Source organism: Physeter macrocephalus, chromosome 17, assembly GCF_002837175.3.
Source record: "Physeter macrocephalus isolate SW-GA chromosome 17, ASM283717v5, whole genome shotgun sequence".
Classification (NCBI taxonomy): Eukaryota; Metazoa; Chordata; class Mammalia; order Artiodactyla; family Physeteridae; genus Physeter; species Physeter macrocephalus.
Window position 1 is genome coordinate 41,929,883 of NC_041230.1, and position 16,422 is coordinate 41,946,304.

Genomic DNA, 16,422 nt, shown 5'->3' on the forward strand with positions numbered 1-16,422 from the left:
TAATCTAGCTAAGTCTCTAAATTGTTCCCCTCCCCTCTCCCCATTGGTTGTCTCCCATAATCTCTGGATTTGCAAGCAAAATTAGCTACCTCTCACTCCAAATAAAGGCCCCGTTGAAATCATTTTGCAGGTTTCCTCCTCGTTTAGCAAAATGAAATTTTGAGAACTTGGTTCACCAACTGTTCCTTGAGTACCTCCAATGTGCTGGGCTGGGCTCAATGCCACCATCTACTTTCATACTTCGGTTCCATGACACACACACCTGCCTACACGGTGGCAGAAGTGAACTTCTCGGGTGTGTTCTCTCCTTCGTGTGATATTGTCTCCCTGGTACATCACACACCACAAGAGCACGTTAGTCACTCAGAACACTTTCCCGTGTGTGATTCACTGGGTCTGAGTTTTTCCTCTGCTACTTAAAAAGACTCGACTTGAGGCAAGTTCACCTCTCCAAGGCAGGTGTTTTTTTCTCGATTGTTAAATGGAGATAATAGTCTCTCTCTCTCAACAGCTGTGAGCTAAAATGAGATGATGTCAACAAATGCTTCCTTAGCTCAGTACTGGACCCGGCACGGTGAGCACTCAATGAAATGTCAACCATTGGGTGAGCCACTTAGCCTTCTTGAACCTTCATTTCATCTGTAAAATGTGAGTGAGAAATCTTGACCTGCCAACCCGCCAAGTGGTAGTGACTAAGGCAGGTTTTGCTAAGGCATTTTGAATGCTGCTGCTGCAGTGATTGGAAGGAGCTGACTGGGACCAGTACTGTAGCTGGGCCGGTGCACCGCACTGGGGTCACAGTGGCCGAAGTCCTCATTTTTCCAAGCCCCGGACCCAGACACGGGCAAAGATCTACTCAGGGTATGTTTCAGGGAATAAATCCTAGGTGAGAATAGTGTGTGTTGGGAAGCTTTTTGGGGGGTTCGGGTGAGAAATGGGTTGTTTGATTTTTGCTGCTGTTAAACTTGTCTTACCACTCAGTGAAAACTCTGCGGGACTCCAGCCACTGCCTCGGGCTAAGGTGGTGGAGCGGAAGCAGCTTTCTTTGGCACTGGTGTTTGTATTTTAAGCTAGCAGGGTAGACTTCTAGTTGTTGTTTTCCTCCAAGCTTTACTTTTTGTAAAAGTAGAATCTAGATATTTTCTCATTTCTGTTTGAGGTTTAGTTTTGATCCTTCACCTTGGATAGGTTCTATAAGAACTAGCGATAGGAAGGATATAAGAGGAGAGAGGAAAGGTAATATACTCCAGGGAAAAGAGTCAGCAAACATGCAGGGGTAAAATGGCCAACACACATCAGAGGAAGATGACGTTGACTGAATTTTTTTAATAGCCACTCTGGCATACATTGAAACAGGCTTACGTTTGCTGATTTCTTACTAACTGTATAGACAGTCTGAGATTTCTGTCAAAATTGCTGGTTTTAGAATTGTACTAAAAATTTGGTTTGAACTTATTAATAGTTTAATCTCATTTATAAAATGAAAATAAAACAATGTTACGAAAAAAGATGGCAACTAGAAAAACTACCCTTTATAATAAGAACATGTATATTTCTAGTTGCATCTTACATGAACGGAATATCTGAGACTAGTTGTAAAGTATAAGAACAGCTATAAAACTTGAGGTTAAAATTACTTAAAGAACTTTATTTTTGAGATTCAGTGTTAATGATCTGTTACATTATGGAAACAATTCAGAATCGTGAGAGATTACAATCGACCTTTGAAGGCCTACTCTGTCGGGCTCTGGAAGGGATGCAGAAATAAAGAAGGCTCCAAAATGCCTGTATAGTCTAGTAAAATCAACTGCTTTATCTTTGTACTCAGCTGAATAACACGTTTAAGAAGTTTATGAATTTTATTTCTCACTATTTGGAGGCGTCATGTTTCAGGAAATTATAAAATATTTCAGGAAAGTGAATTCCAATCAAATGACTTGAAACAAGAAAGCAACTAGCTTGGAAAGGTGGCGAAAACCATTTTATCTGAGCCCTACCCCAGAAATCCCGAGGAGGAACATGCATGCTAAAAGCACCTACCTGTCTTCAGGTTTCAGGGATCCAGCCTCTGGGACCTATGCAGTCATGGTATACTGTCGAATGGGCAGGAGAGTTTTCCTCCAGGAGAGAGCCAGAATGTAATTACTCATTTGGAATCTAATCACACAAATGCTTTATAATCATTCCCCTGGGATCAAATACAGGGGGAAACGGCATGTTTTTCTTAGTGACTTTAGTTCGGTCAGGCAAGCTATTTCCACTGTAACACTGGGCCTGCTACCCCTGATGTGTTGTTCTCATCTTTCAGAATTTCTCTGGCTACTTAGCTAGTATTATTACCTTACTATTTGGTAAGAGAGCCAAACCATAAGCGTATATGCAAACTTCCAATGTTGCTCTTTGTAGCGAAGGTGGAGGTATTTTTTTCTAGCTCTCAGCCAACAAAGACATTGATAGAAAAATGGGATGATCATCTAGCTTTGCATTGGTGCCAAAGGGAACATTTATAAAATCAAGTACATGGAAACCACATTTGTGTAGTGTGGTTTTTGAGAGAAACAAGGGGGCTGGGTTGACTTTTAGGTTCCAGTAGTATATCTCAGAGTATCCCAGACCACAGGTATCCTGGTGCATCATTATAATTGCTGTGCTGTTCTTGGCTGTCCCTGTAGTGCTGCTGTTCTCGGTAGCTCCGCAGGGCCAGCACCACGCTGGCGCCGTACATCACCACCAGGAGACAAGCAAAGGTGGCTGCTGCTCCATCAGTGCCTGCTAGCTGGCAGTTCATCCAGGTGAGTCCCCTGCGGGCATAGACCCTCTCTCTTGTCTTGCAGGTGTCTGTGGCATTGATCCGCAAGGCTGCATGGAGGTAAATGCCAATGCCTACGCAGTAGCCCAATGCCGCGAGGAGGCTGAAGGCGGCCTCCAAGAGGAGCCACTTCCCCGGCAGTTTGTTTAGACTCTTGGCTCCTTGGAGTAAAACACCCAAGGTGAGGACACCCAGCCCCAGAGAAACAACCACGCCGCTGTATATCAGGGGCGCCCGGAGGATTGTGTACTGCTGGTCCAGCTGCCGAACCTGCTCCAGCTCAGTGCCCTCAAACGGTGAGTAATAGTTGTTCCCAAAGCCACCGCCGCTGGTAAAGCTGGCACTGAATCCAGCAAGGACAAAGTAGGAGGCCACGATACACATGAGAACCATCCCATTCAATATCACCTCCACTATCTGTATCACACCTAGGAGGAGAGAGATTGGGAATTTAACACTGACGTCACTCACCCAGGAAAGCTCTCTAGGTCAGGCAAGAGAAATACCACCTGACTGTGAGGACATGGTCAGACTCACCATTAACATCCTTGGTTTTTGTTTTTTAATACTCATGTTTGAAAATCAAAATGCCACTGTGGAAAAACTTTTGGCCGTTACTTTAAAAACTATACATACACTTACCATGTGACCTTGCAACTGTACCCCTGAGCATTCATCCTAAAGAAATGAAAACTTCGGTCTACACAAAAACACGTACACAGATGTCACAGTAAACCCTAATGCCCTCCAATGGGCGAATGGTTCAACCATGTGGTACAGCCATCCCCAGGGAAACTCTACTCAGCAATGAAAAGGAATGAGCAGCTGATACTCGGAACAACTCGGATGGATCTCAAGGGATTCAGGATGAGTGAAAAAAGCCAGTCTCAAAAGGTTACATACTGTATGATTCCATTTACATAACAGTCTCAAAATGAGAACAGATTAGTGGTTGTCAGGGAGGAGTGGGATTGGGGGAGCGGGAGGGGGATGGGTGTGACTATAAGTGGGGAGCGCTAGGGATGTTCCAATGATGGAACAGTTCCGTAGCTGATCGTGGCAGCGGTCACACGAATCTACACGGGATAAAACCGCACAGACCTACACTCACACAGACATGAGCGCATGTAACACTGGTAAAATCTAACTAAGCTCTGGAGCGTGTCAATTTCCTGGTTGTGATTTTGTACTATAGTCACCACTGGGGAAAACTGGGTTAAGGATACACAGGATCTCTGTTCTATATTAGCAATGTTTTGTGAATCTATAATTATTTCAAATTTTAAAGTTAAAAAAAAATCAAAATGACATAAAAGGACATAAACTGAGAAAAATCACCCATGTCCCTGTCCACCCTGTTCTCTACCCCCAACCACTTTCATTATTTTCTAATATAACTTTCCAGTGTTCGTTTATGCGAGTAAAAGCACTCAAATCTGAATTTCATCCCCCTTTCCCTGCTTGTGTCACAGGGAGGACACCACACACACTGCCCTGCATTGTGCTTTACTCTTCCTGGAGATGTTTTCAGATCAGCTCCTACAGTGTCCACATGCTCTGTTACGTGGCCTCCAAGCCCACTGTGTGGGTAGACCAGTCTATTCAGCCAGTATGCTACTGCTGGATACTTGGCCTGTTCACTTGGGGGGGGGTTCTTACAAGTTTAAGGAACCCGCAAATGCCACGAGGCAGTGGAAGCCAACAGGTGAACGGAGATGAATGTCGACTTGTCCAAAGTCACCTTTCATTTGTCACTGACAGGGGTCCCAGCCTCTAGTTAGGCGTCTTCCTGGGAGAAGGTCTCCTGTTGTTCTCTCAGGGGTCAGAGATGAGAATGAAGAGAAAAGCATATGAACCTAGAGTGGGAATGCCAGGCTCACATCCCCGCTCTTTACTGCCTTGTGACCGTGCCCAAGTCACTGACTCTAAGCCTCAGACACTTCATCTGACAAATGAAGGTAACGCCTCCCTGTCTTATCCCACAGGGCTGGGATGAGGCCCAAATGAAAGCAAGTATGTGAAAATGCCTGGAAAATAATAAAATGTTATACAAGTGGACGGTGATGCTGCCCAGTAATATACATAAAATGGAAGGAGAGGGGACTTCCCTGGTGGTGCAGTGGTCAAGAATCCACCTGCCAATGCAGGGGACACAGGTTCGATCCCTGGTCCAGGAAGATCCCACATGCCGCAGAGCAACTAAGCCCGTGAGCCACAACTACTGAGCCTGCGCTCTAGAGCCTGCATGCCACAACTACTGAGCCCTCATGCCACAACTACTGAGCCCATGTGCTGCAACTAATGAAGCCCAGATGTCTAGAGCTTGTGCTCCGCAACAAGAGTAGCCATCACAATGAGAAGCCCGGGCACTGAAATGAAGAGTAGCCCCCGCTCGCCACAACTAGAGAAAGCCCGTGCACAGCAATGAAGACCAAATGCAGCCAAAAAAAAAAAGAAGGGGATTAATAATAGATTTAAGAAGAAAAGGGACAGGGACTTCCTTGGTGGTCCAGTGGGGAAAACTCCGCGCTCCGAATGCAGGGGGCCTTGGTGTTCAATCCCTGGTTGGGGAACTAGATCCCGCATGCCACAATTAAGACCCGGTGAAGCCAAAATAAATAAATAAATATTAAAAAAAAAAAAAAAGAAGAAGAAGAAAAGGGACAAATTTATGAAAAGCATGGTTTCCCAGAAGTCAGGAAAACCCTCTAATACACAAGGGGGTACCACAACGTTTATAAACTGGGCAACTAAAGACCAGTATGTCTAATGTACTTAGGCAACAGCTACTGGGCCTGCTGATTCCATCTCCTGCTGGGCCCACACAAATTCCTAGGAGGTCCATGGAACGCAGCAGTTAAGGGCTCTGACAGTTGAGAAGCTACATTCCTCTAATTTAAATCTGAAAACAACGTCAGACCAGAACTGCCCACTCTCCTCCCAGGCACCATAAGCTACTGGCTACTCTCTCCCTACAAGCAGTGCAAATTAATTGACCCAGACATCATTCTAATTCACGGGGAGTAGCTATCTCCCCCACCTAACACCTTTCTCTGCCTTGGTTTTCCCTCTGCATGCAGTTAATCTCCACCCCCTGAAGGGAAGCAGGGATACTGTGCTACAAGATGTGGGCAACCTGAATGTTTCCTTCTGGGACAAGATTCTGCCAAAACAGCAGCGACATAATCCACGCAGCACATATCTGCCAGGCTGAAATGTAATATATCTATTGATAGATCTTGTCAACCACTCCACTGACTGCAACAATCAAGAGGAATAATGGTCTGTTGCTGGGGCCAATGATGAAGAAATATGGCCACTGGATATTATCAGAGCACCAGCCAGGCCTGACCTGGCTTTGCTGAAAACATCGAACAGGTTCAAGTATTTCCAAGCATGCTGTTTTAGTGCAGAAAGATTCACAGACATCAGGAGAAAAGAAAAGAGTGGCCTACTAGAGCTAGCAGTTTATCCCTATGGAGGGATAAACTGTAGAGGGAAGTGGAAACTGAAACAGACCGGAGATTTTTATTGTAAAATAGCATCTTTTGGGGTGAGGCTGCTTTTGTGGCTGATCATTTAATACTCTGCTTAACTAAACATCTACTGTCTGCCTTTTCACTGTAAATGTGAAAAAACTGAGGAAAGCAAATCAAATTAAAACATTTTTTTCTAAAATAAGACTAAGACATGTGCAGTCAAGTCTTACATAAAATGAAAAAAAATTTTAAATTTCCTCTCCAGAAGCAAATGCTGTTAATACATTCTTATATATTCTTCAAGAAGTTTTCTAATCATATACAAGCAACTATACGTATTTCCTTTTGTAAACCCAAATGGAACTCACCTTTTAAATGTGACAAGAAAATAATATTATAAACGTATTGTAAAGAGAACCATCACCCCCAAATTAAAATTTTTCTTTGGATTTTTATTGGAGTCACATAAAGCAAAGAACATATTCACTTGTACCAAGGATATATTATAATGGGCCATAAGTCCTAATTTAACATGAAGTAAGAACCCATGAAGTTGTCTGGCCAAAAGTAGCATACTTATCGTGGGAAAGATTTTACTTTCTTTAATTTTGGATGGATCCTGAATTCCAGATGTCGGGTTGAATTCGCCGTACAATGGTACATTTACAAGAGGTACAAAACACTTATTGAGCTTTCAAGCCCACTGTAAGGGGCTTGTTAGAATACCTCCTTTGCAACCCAGTGAATTAATCTGATTCCTCTTTCCTCAGCCCACGTCTCCCTCCAGCTTATGTCTTACAGCAGCAGTTTCCCAGGCATCCCCAACCCCTGCCATCCAGAGCATTAAGGGAGTGAAGGGCCTAGAGTTCAGTGAGAAAAAATTCGAGGCTAATCTGCTTAAGACAGCTGTGTTTAGAGAACTTCAGGCTGAAATGTTTTTTCATGTCTGTGTGGCTTTTCATGAACTTTGAGGATAAGGTTCTTCAAATTCACTTGGTTATCTCCCTTTATTCACTCAAGAAGTGCATTTTGCTGCAGCATATGCCTTTTCCTTGTGGGTCTTGGGCTCTACTTTTGGTTGTTTTTTGTTGTTGTTTTGTTTTTGTTTTTTAAAGTAATTTTGGTTAGTCCCTCACCAGCAGAGGGCTCCAGGACCAGGGTTTATTACATCAGGCAGTGCTGCTTCATGTACCCTGGAGCTAGGCCCAGCAAACTAAAATTGGTCTGTTACTTTCCAAGGGTTGGCAAGTTCTACAACAAAATATTCCACGAAAGACAGTGGTTCAGAGTAACTTCCATCACTCAAGTTTTTCGGAACGTTTTAAAGAGCCTAAAACTCCAGCATTTCCGCAGGCTTCTCTTTCAGCTTCCTAACCTTTCGGTAACCCCTGATGGCCAGCACGGCCCCCAGGGCAAAGACCCCAATGCCCAGGGCAGCAAAGATTCCAGCACCTATGTCTCCCCCATGGAAACTGCAGCTGAAGCCACTGTATCCTTTCCTCTGGTACAGCGCCTCCCTCTCCTTACACACGGGAGAGGCGTACGCAGCCGAGAGGTTGTGGAAGTAGAAGTACAAGGCTGGGATGTATGCCCCGGCAATGAGGACGTCCAACAAGCCTTCAATCACCAGCCATAGGGGGCAATGCCACGGGACCCGCAGGACGCCCATGGCGATGAGGAGGCAGCAGAAGGCCATGAGGGCTCCGCTGCAAGCCATTGCCACGGTGACCACGGGCAGCTTTAGCTGGTAGAACTGGACGTCCAGCTGCTGCGCTTTCTCCCCGTCAGCACCATCGAAACCACTGTAAGCCCCTCCGTACTGGTAGTAGTAAATGCCCCCCAGGCTGGTGATGCCCGTGTAGCCCCCTGTGGAACTGTAAGACACAGAGCTGCAGGCCAGGATCAGCAAGTTGAGGAGAACCTCCAGCATTTGGCAGCAGGCTGCAAGAGAAGGGTGTGTTACCATTTTGAGAGATGCTACTTTGCACTTGGAGACTTCCACCTTGAGGCTTATCTTCCCCATGGCAGCTCACACCACAGCCAGCTCTTTATTCTGCCCCCTGGAAGGCCTGAGCAGCCAAAGCTGCATGATTAGCATTAGATGGTAGCAGGGAACTGTGGTCTCCAGAAATGATGTCAGAGGTACTTTGGACTGAAAAGGGTAACTCTCAAAAGAGCAAAGCAGCCTGCCCCGGGTGGGCTGCAGGACGATGGGGGCAGAAATCACGCCAGTGAGCAGAAAGAAAGGTGTCCTTTATGGAAGGCAAGAACATTCTCTGCCCTAGCCCTTCCCTGCCAAAAAGACTGAAAAATAGTTATATCCTCTTTAGATATGTTTTGTGGCCATCTTCAGTTTGAAAGAGGAAATTTCTCCAAATTTGAAGGAGCTTATATCATAGTGCTTAAAAAATATAATGACGTTAGAAAAAAAGCATGGAAGTTATCCGTCAGAACGTTAACCGTGGTTCACGTGTATTAGGGATAGGAAAGGTTAAGTTAGTTAAACCTATAAGGCTTACTGAATTAGAGAAACATAATTGGTTTTACTGTTCTTAGACTTTAATTCAATAAGTATGTTTTAAAGTTTTGTTTTCTTTTAGTTTCCCTAAAGAGCAAATCTGGGCTGTGATATCTTCCCAGGGCTGGATTTTTTCAGGACCCTTGGCTGCTTTATCTTGGACGATGAAAGAGCCCCAGATCTGCCACCAAAGCTGGCTACTTTCCTTAAAGTCAGCTTTACTGTTATATAACTTATACATAACAAAATGACCCGCATTAAGCAAACAGCTTAGTAAGTTTTGACAACTGTGTATGCCATGTAATCATAATCAAGATATAGACTGTTTTCATCCCCCCAGAAAGTTCCCTAGTCACCCCTTGTGGTCAACCCCTCACCTTCCTCCTCAGGCCACCACTGATCTATTCTCTGCCGTTAGGAACTAGGTTTGTCTTTCTCGAATTTCATGCAAATGGAATCATACAGTTAATGTACTCTTCTGTGTGTTGCTTCTTTTTCTCAGCGTAATATAAAGCTGGGTGCTTCTGAGCTGGGAGTTGTACGTGCTGACATAGGCTCAGTCCCATAAGCACTGAGTTAGGGTATTAAATAAGCATATAAAAGGGGGACGGAGAATGCAAGTTGGGGGGCAAAACCCCCACCACTGTCCCTCTGAACCTTTTCAGTGTGGTCACAAGTCAATGCCACTGGCAGTGAGAAGCCATCTGAAAACGAAACCTCCAGTCTCTGAGTGAGAGACAGCACCACTGACTATAGAGATTACAATGTTTGGAGAGAGAATGAAATTAAATTTTTAAGGATGGTTTGCAAGTAAGGCAAACATCAAGCCCTTGCATCAAGCTGAATGCAAACATCACCCTTTTTTTTTTTCTTCACAATTTCCTTGTTACACTGGCCTAGCTCTCCTTTTACAATCTTCTCCATCATGATTTGAGCACCAAAGGTCTAAAGGAAGAGGAAAAGGACAAAAGGGAAAGGGGAAGCTGCTCCAAATGCAAATCGGAGGGAGCCAGGAGGGGAGCAGGCCATGTACCTTCTCCCCAGGGAACTTGTAATTCCTCACCAGTCTCTCCAAATAATAAACCTATAACACAACCTATAAATGACAGGATTCCTAGTGATCTGATATGCACATGTGACGTCTGTACTTGCTGTTTATCTGATCTTTATCCTCAGCCTTTAAAGATTTTAGTAGCTGAGGAGTCTTGCCCGTAACCGTGAATTTGGGGCTTATCTCTTTTTGTCAGTGTTCCACTGAACTTCCTAAGGGTGACTCAGCCCAAACTGCAGGGTCTCCCTAGGAAGTTAGAGAGAGCCACAGCTGCCTCCCATTTTTGCCAGTTTGCTGGAGGAGGACATGATTTCACTGATGAGGAAAAGAAATCACAAAAGATCTACTCCAAGACGAGGCTGAAAATCTTCAGATGACCTTTACCCAGGTGTGAATTTCCTGTTTGAGACAAGTTCCCAGTGTTTAATGGCTGTTGCTCTCAACACAACACAGCATTGTGTATTTATATGGGTCCCTGCGTGTCCAGAGATCTTTATAAGCCCTCATTTGTTAGCTTCTGACTGCTGAACTATCCTTTCACTATCTTGACTCAGAAACCCAACATCTAGGCCCAACCAAATAGCCAGAAGCAATCAAAGCTAAATCAGGGGCCTCAAGCTCTGCCCTCTCCTCTTGGTAAATCAATCGCTGAAGAATACCTCTAGAGAGAAACCTGTTAAAGAGCCTCTGGCTTATTCCTATTATTTATATCATCAAGAAAAGAAGGTCAAGCACGTAAACCACTTCAGGCCTTAGAGTCAGGCTCTAACTTTCAATTCCAGCTCTTCCACTTAACTGCTTTGTGACTTTGTATAACTTACTGTGCCTCTCTGAGCCTCAGGAGTTGTTGAGAGAAATTAAAAGCAACGGGGTGGGGCTTCCCTGGTGGCGCAGTGGTTGAGAGTCCGCCTGCCAATGCAGGGAACATGGGTTCGTGCCCCGGTCCGGGAGGATCCCACATGCCGCAGAGCAGCTGGGCCCGTGAGCCATGGCCGCACATGGGTTCATGCCCCGGTCCGGGAGGATCCCACATGCCGCAGAGCAGCTGGGCCCGTGAGCCATGGCCGCTGAGCCTGCGCATCCGGAGCCTGTGCTCCGCCACAGGAGAGGCCACAACAGTGAGAGGCCCGCGTAACGCAAAAGACAAAAAACAAAAAACAACAACAACAAAAAAAGCAACGGGGTGTGCCAACATACAGTAAACTAGGATTCTTGTACCTGGATTGCCTAGAGCTCTTCAATGAAAGTTCTACATAATCCCATAATAACGTATCTCATTGTAATCATTCTAAGAGACATCTTCAGGGGCTTCCCTGGTGGCACAGTGGTTAAGAATACCCCTGCCAATGCAGGGGACACGAGTTCGAGCCCTGGTCCGGGAAGATCCACATGCCACGGAGCAACTAAGCCCGTGTGCCACAACTACTGAGCCTATGCTCTAGAGCCCGCAAGCCACAACTACTGAGCCCATGCTCTAGAGCCCGCAAGCCACAACTACTGAGCCCATGCTCTAGAGCCCGCAAGCCACAACTACTGAGCCCATGTGCCACAACTACTGAAGCCCACGCACCTAAAGCCCGTGCTCCACAACAAGAGAAGCTACCGCAATGAGAAGCCTGCGCACCACAGTGAAGAGTAGCCCCTGCTCGGCACAACTAGAGAAAGCCCGCCCGCAGCAATGAAGACCCAATGCAGCCAAAAATAAATAAATTTAAAAAAAAAAGAGAGAGACATTTTCAGGTATAAGTTCCACGATTTCTCCCCCTTAGGCCAAGAAGTTTTCCCCTCTTAGTCATAGGTAGCTGAGGAAAATTTCTTACCAAATCATGTGAGCCATAAGGGTAAGATTTTCTTCACCCTGACAAACCAGATTTTCTTCGTTGTTGGCAAGGCCAGGCCTGGTGCTAGGATGGGAACTCTGGGAAACCACATTTGGAGCTGACACATGATATTATTTAAGTGTTCTTCTAAGTGTTCTTTAAGTGGATTCTAATAAGTGTGGTTTTTTGTTTTTGTTTGTTTTCAATGAAACAGAAGTTACTGCCCTTCGTAGGTGATGGCGTGTTGTTTCATGACGTGTGTGTGCACATGCGCGCACATGTGAACTTGTTCTTAATGTGAAACGTATTTCTTACTGTGGGTCTCAGTCAACAACATTTAAAAGCCATGATGGCAGGTTTGGGCATCGGATCTCCCGTCCTGTGGCATGAGCTCAACCTGGCTGCCATCTCCGGTGATATCTCTTTAACTCAGCCCGCCTTACCAGACGGGCCCCCCTCTGACAGCCGGCAACTCAGAGCTGGCTCTGAAAACTGCAGGCACGACTGCCTCACCACACCCGGGCCTGTCTGAGGAGAAACACGGGAAACCTAGCCGCCCCTTTCAGACGTTCCTACCCTTCTTTAGAAAGTGTGAACTTCACGCAGGTGTGAAAATGAAAATACGAGGAAACCAAAAGGGAAGTCGGCTTGAATTTTTGCTCCATCATCTCGGACCCCGTCCAGAACCACCAGCAACGGTAAGTAATTGGTCAAACTGCCTTCAAAATGGCTCACCTCTCGCGGTGCACAGGTATCTGCACTTGTGGCATTCCAGGAGCCCTTCAGCCTCTGACTGGTAATATTCCACTTCCTCTAGTCCAGGCCTGAGGGTCGAAAGCGGATATCTCCCTGAAGTGGGCTCACTATAATCAAACACATGTGTGGCCATTAGCGGGCTTCAAATTCAATAGCTTGTTCAGCATTAGAACTCTGGACACCTCACGCTGGGCTCAGACATTAAAGAATGCACAGAACAGAAAATCTGCCACAGATTTCATACTCCAGAGAATTTTCTGGTTTAGCGGCTATACAAGGCCTCCAAACACTTGGCTCAGTTCTGCTAATTAAACACGTCCCTTATCTCAGTAATTCTGAGCCCCGCCTCCCATGCTGGCTTGGCCTGCGGGGGAGGGGTGTGTGTGTGTTGGGTGGGGGTATCTAACAGGTAGCTGGGAGCCACCTGGGGGAGCTTTTCAGTTCAGTGAGGACCAGGCCCTCTTCAAAACTAGTTTGCATTCACAAGACTGATGCCCAGGCTGGCATTCTCTTCCTTCCCTAGTTACTTTGGAAAGAGTTGAATCCACAATCATTCTCTAGGCTATGGGTGGTACAGACAACTTTGGACATCTTCACATCTCTCCCTCTTCCTCTGCCAGTCCTGGAATATTCCGTTCCTTCTCCTCACCCCCCCCTACCCCACACCCTTCCCTATCACTTTATCCAGCACATCCTGGGCTTTGTCCAAGATTCAGTGGTGAATGGTGGGGGCTGCATTCTACTAGCTGGGCTCCAGGGATCCTTCTGGAACATAGATCTCACCATGTATTTTTGGGGTTTGAAATCCATAAAGTCCAAACTTTAAGCACAGCAAGGGAGGGCCCGTGCTCATCTCTCTCCACTCACAACCTCATGTTCACAGACCCAGCCATAGTGAACTGCCCCTCTCCCCGCCCCAAAAGGTGACCCGCATTCCCATGCCTCTGGGTCACTGTGGAAACTACTTCTCTGCTTGAGACAGCCTCTTGCTCCTCCAGAACTCAGCTTTGGGGCTATCTCCTCCAGGAAACATTCCAGAGCCCAATCAGGGCCCCAGTTCTGTTCTCTTTGTGTCTGTCCCCCCGCTGGAATGGCACGTTTCACAGGTGCTGCAAATTGGCCTGTTTACTTGTCAGTGTCCTGTGGACACCGTGAGTATATCTCTGTAGTCCCTGGCCCTACCTCCCATCCATTAAATACATGCTTGTTATGTGGAGGAGAGACAGAAATAAATTGCTCTTGGTTTTAAACCACCAACTGTGAGCAAAAGAAGCAAAAGTATTCCCTTCACTAGCTTTGGGGCTTGGCGGGGGTGGGGACAGGGGGACCAGGACACCAGTTTAGAAGGAAACCTAAACATGAAGCTCTGGATCCTCCCAGGCCTGGCAGCTGCAATGCAGTGTGGCTTTAGGCAGGGAGACAGTAGCCAGCGCCTGTGACTGTAACTGGGCACACCCATTGTCACAGTTTGGTTAGTTAGTTCTAGATAATGTAACATAAACTCAGGATAATAGCTTTTCCACTGTGTGGACACAACCAGAAGAGAGACTGGCCTTAAGCCTCCAAGTTCCATAGCAGAGAGGAGCCTGGACTCCTAGGGACGAGGGCAAAAACCAGAAGGCAGTCATCACTCCAGTACCTGCCTGTCTCCTTCTTGGCCTGGCATCTAATCTGGGCATTCAGTAATATTTGTGGAGTTGGATGGAATGCGCAATGGAAAAAAGACCACTTCCCTAGAGGGGGAGTGAGGTCTAGGACCACCGCCTCTCTTTCCTTACCCTCTCCCAGCTCACAGTCTTCCAGAACGTCATGATGCTTTCATCCCACAGGCCTTATGGGAACTCTGTTCTACAAGGTAGTGACGGCAAAGTTTGTTCATTCAGGTGGGTGGGGTCTGAAACAATCATGGGATTTGAATGAGGCTGCCCAGAAAGACCTCACTGACAAAGGGGGGAAAAAATCTCTGCCCTTTTGTGCAGAGTTTTAGGTACATTCAGTTCTTTGGCTAAAAGTGTATCTTCTCCCAGCTGTCTGGTTTTGAAATGCATATACCCCTGGAAGGGATTACACATTAAACTATTAGCTTTTCATTGGTCTTTTATTAGGCCTGGGCTTCCAGGGAACTGGACTTTGGGGAGGGCTGGTTTTGGAGCACAGGACAAGGGTCTGAAGCCCCAAGGGGCAGTCCTGTGACCACATGGGTGGGGGTCAGAGAGGGGCCTCAGGTTAACCCAACCCACCCAATCTCTTTCCCACCCTTCCCTTTCCAGTTCTGAAGTCCTCTCTTCCTCTTTACCTGGTGCCCGGTCCTTCCACTGCTAAAGGGTGGGTGGGGGACGGAGGGGGTCGTAGAAATCCCCCATCTTCGGAGGCGGCTGTGGCGGCAGCTGCTTCATCGGGGGCGGCTGGGGACGGGGACGGGGGCCCCCTCCCCGCGGCGGGGGGCGCGGGGGGGGGGGGGGGGGGGGGGGGGGGGGGGGGGGGGGGGGGGGGGGGGGGGGGGGGGGGGGGGGGGGGTAGGTCTCTGCGTTCATCAGGTTCAAGTCAAGGAGTGTGTGTGGGGGGGGGGGCACTGTAAGGTCTTCCTTGCCTCCCAGGTCACCTCTAAGAGCTCAAAAGGGAAGAATGGCACTTCCTTTAAACCAGCTTCCCAGGACAAGCAGCCGGGACAGCAGAACCGCGCAAACTGGCCTCAGACCCAGGCTTCCTCCGGGGCGAGGAAGAGGGCCCTCGCTGCCCCACCTCACCTTTCTGGTCCTCGGCGTCCGAGGCCCTCCTTCCGCAGGGGCGGTGGCTCCGGGGTTTCCCAAGGGGCGGGCCAGGGGGGCGGGGCCGCGTCCCAGGTCGGCCGCCGGGGTCCGTCCCGCGTCCGACTGTGGCGGGATTGTTCCCAAACTCTTTGTTCACCGCCACGATGGTCCCCGGCCCTGTGTCTGTCCTGGCGGGATTCCCGGTCCCTCCCCCTGTCCCGGTCCCCGTCCCTCCGCCCGTGCCCGTTTCTCTCCCTGCGCCGGTCCCCGGCTCTGTCCTGCTGTCTCTCGGGGTGGCGGTCTCGGTCCGGGCGGGGGTGCCGGTCTGGGTCCCGCTCTCTTGGCCGGGCCCGGGACTCGCGATTCCCCGACGAATGTTGTTCCATGGCTCTGTTCCGCGTCCCCGCCCCGGAGCGACCCGAGGGCAACAATCCACAAGTTTCCCCGGCAGGTGGCCAAGCCCGAGGGCGGGGCAGGGCGGGGCGGGACGCTCACCTGCGCGCACGCGCACTAACCCCGCTGCGGGCCAGGAGAGCGTTCACTTGAGCGCGCGCGCCGGCAGGGGACGCTGCTGAGCGCGGTCCGGGGTCTGGGCGCGCGTGCGCCTGGAGGGGGTGCGAGCCTGGAGGGTCTTGCTGCTTTACACACAGAGGAGGGGACTACCGCCCTCCCGCCGTGCCCCGTCGGCCCTGAAGTATCCGCTTCGCGACTCCTCAAGATGGGCTGCCTAGGCAACTGTGCTCTCAACTTAGCACCTTGGGTATGCTTCCCCAGAGTGTTCACCCATCCGCTGTCTCACCCATCCGTCCACTCAGCCCCCCAGCCGGCCCCCCAGCCACTGCCCTTCTCTTCCTCCCTCTCCTGCTATCCTTACAACAACTGTGTTGTAGGGGACTTGAGGCCAGTTCATTCAAGAGTCCTGGACTCATAAATGTTTTTTTAAAAAAATGATGAACCACACAGAATTGGCAGCCTTTTGCCAAGGAAGGATATTTTAAAACATACAAAATTGCTGTCTATTAATGAATTCTTTCAACGCATATGTGTGAGCCCCTAGCCTAGCAGGCGCGGGAGATCCAGCAATGAACTCTCCTTGTACGGTGCGTCCGTTCTACTGTGTGTGGAAAAGGAGAACTGGCAAGAAAGAGAGAAGACAATTTGACGTCTACATTTTGACGGAGCAGGTTTCTTTATATAGATCTGGGAAGGGGACATTTGAGTTGAGTCCTAGAAGAGAAG

At 48.1% G+C, this 16,422-nt stretch overlaps 1 protein-coding gene across 1 annotated transcript; it reads right to left on the reverse strand.

The window, feature by feature from the left end:
* Positions 1–1,627: 1,627 nt before the first annotated feature.
* MARVELD3 (MARVEL domain containing 3) lies at positions 1,628–15,575 on the reverse strand. Its single transcript, XM_007115822.2, has 3 exons — positions 15,181–15,575; positions 12,413–12,540; positions 1,628–3,237 (listed from the first exon to the last, which is right to left on the reverse strand). The coding sequence occupies exons 1-3, from the start codon at positions 15,567–15,569 to the stop codon at positions 2,600–2,602; spliced, it is 1,155 nt and encodes a 384-aa protein (XP_007115884.1). The 5' UTR covers positions 15,570–15,575; the 3' UTR covers positions 1,628–2,599.
* Positions 15,576–16,422: the final 847 nt, after the last annotated feature.

Coding starts and splice junctions, on each gene's coding strand:
- MARVELD3 (XM_007115822.2), bottom strand. CDS start 15,569: ATGGAACAACATTCGTCGGGGAATCGCGAGTCCCGGGCCCGGCCAAGA. Junction 12,541..15,180: donor GGACGCCGAGGACCAGAAAG/GTGAGGTGGGGC, acceptor GTTTGATTATAG/TGAGCCCACTTCAGGGAGAT. Junction 3,238..12,412: donor ATACCTGTGCACCGCGAGAG/GTGAGCCATTTT, acceptor CTCTCCTCCTAG/GTGTGATACAGATAGTGGAG.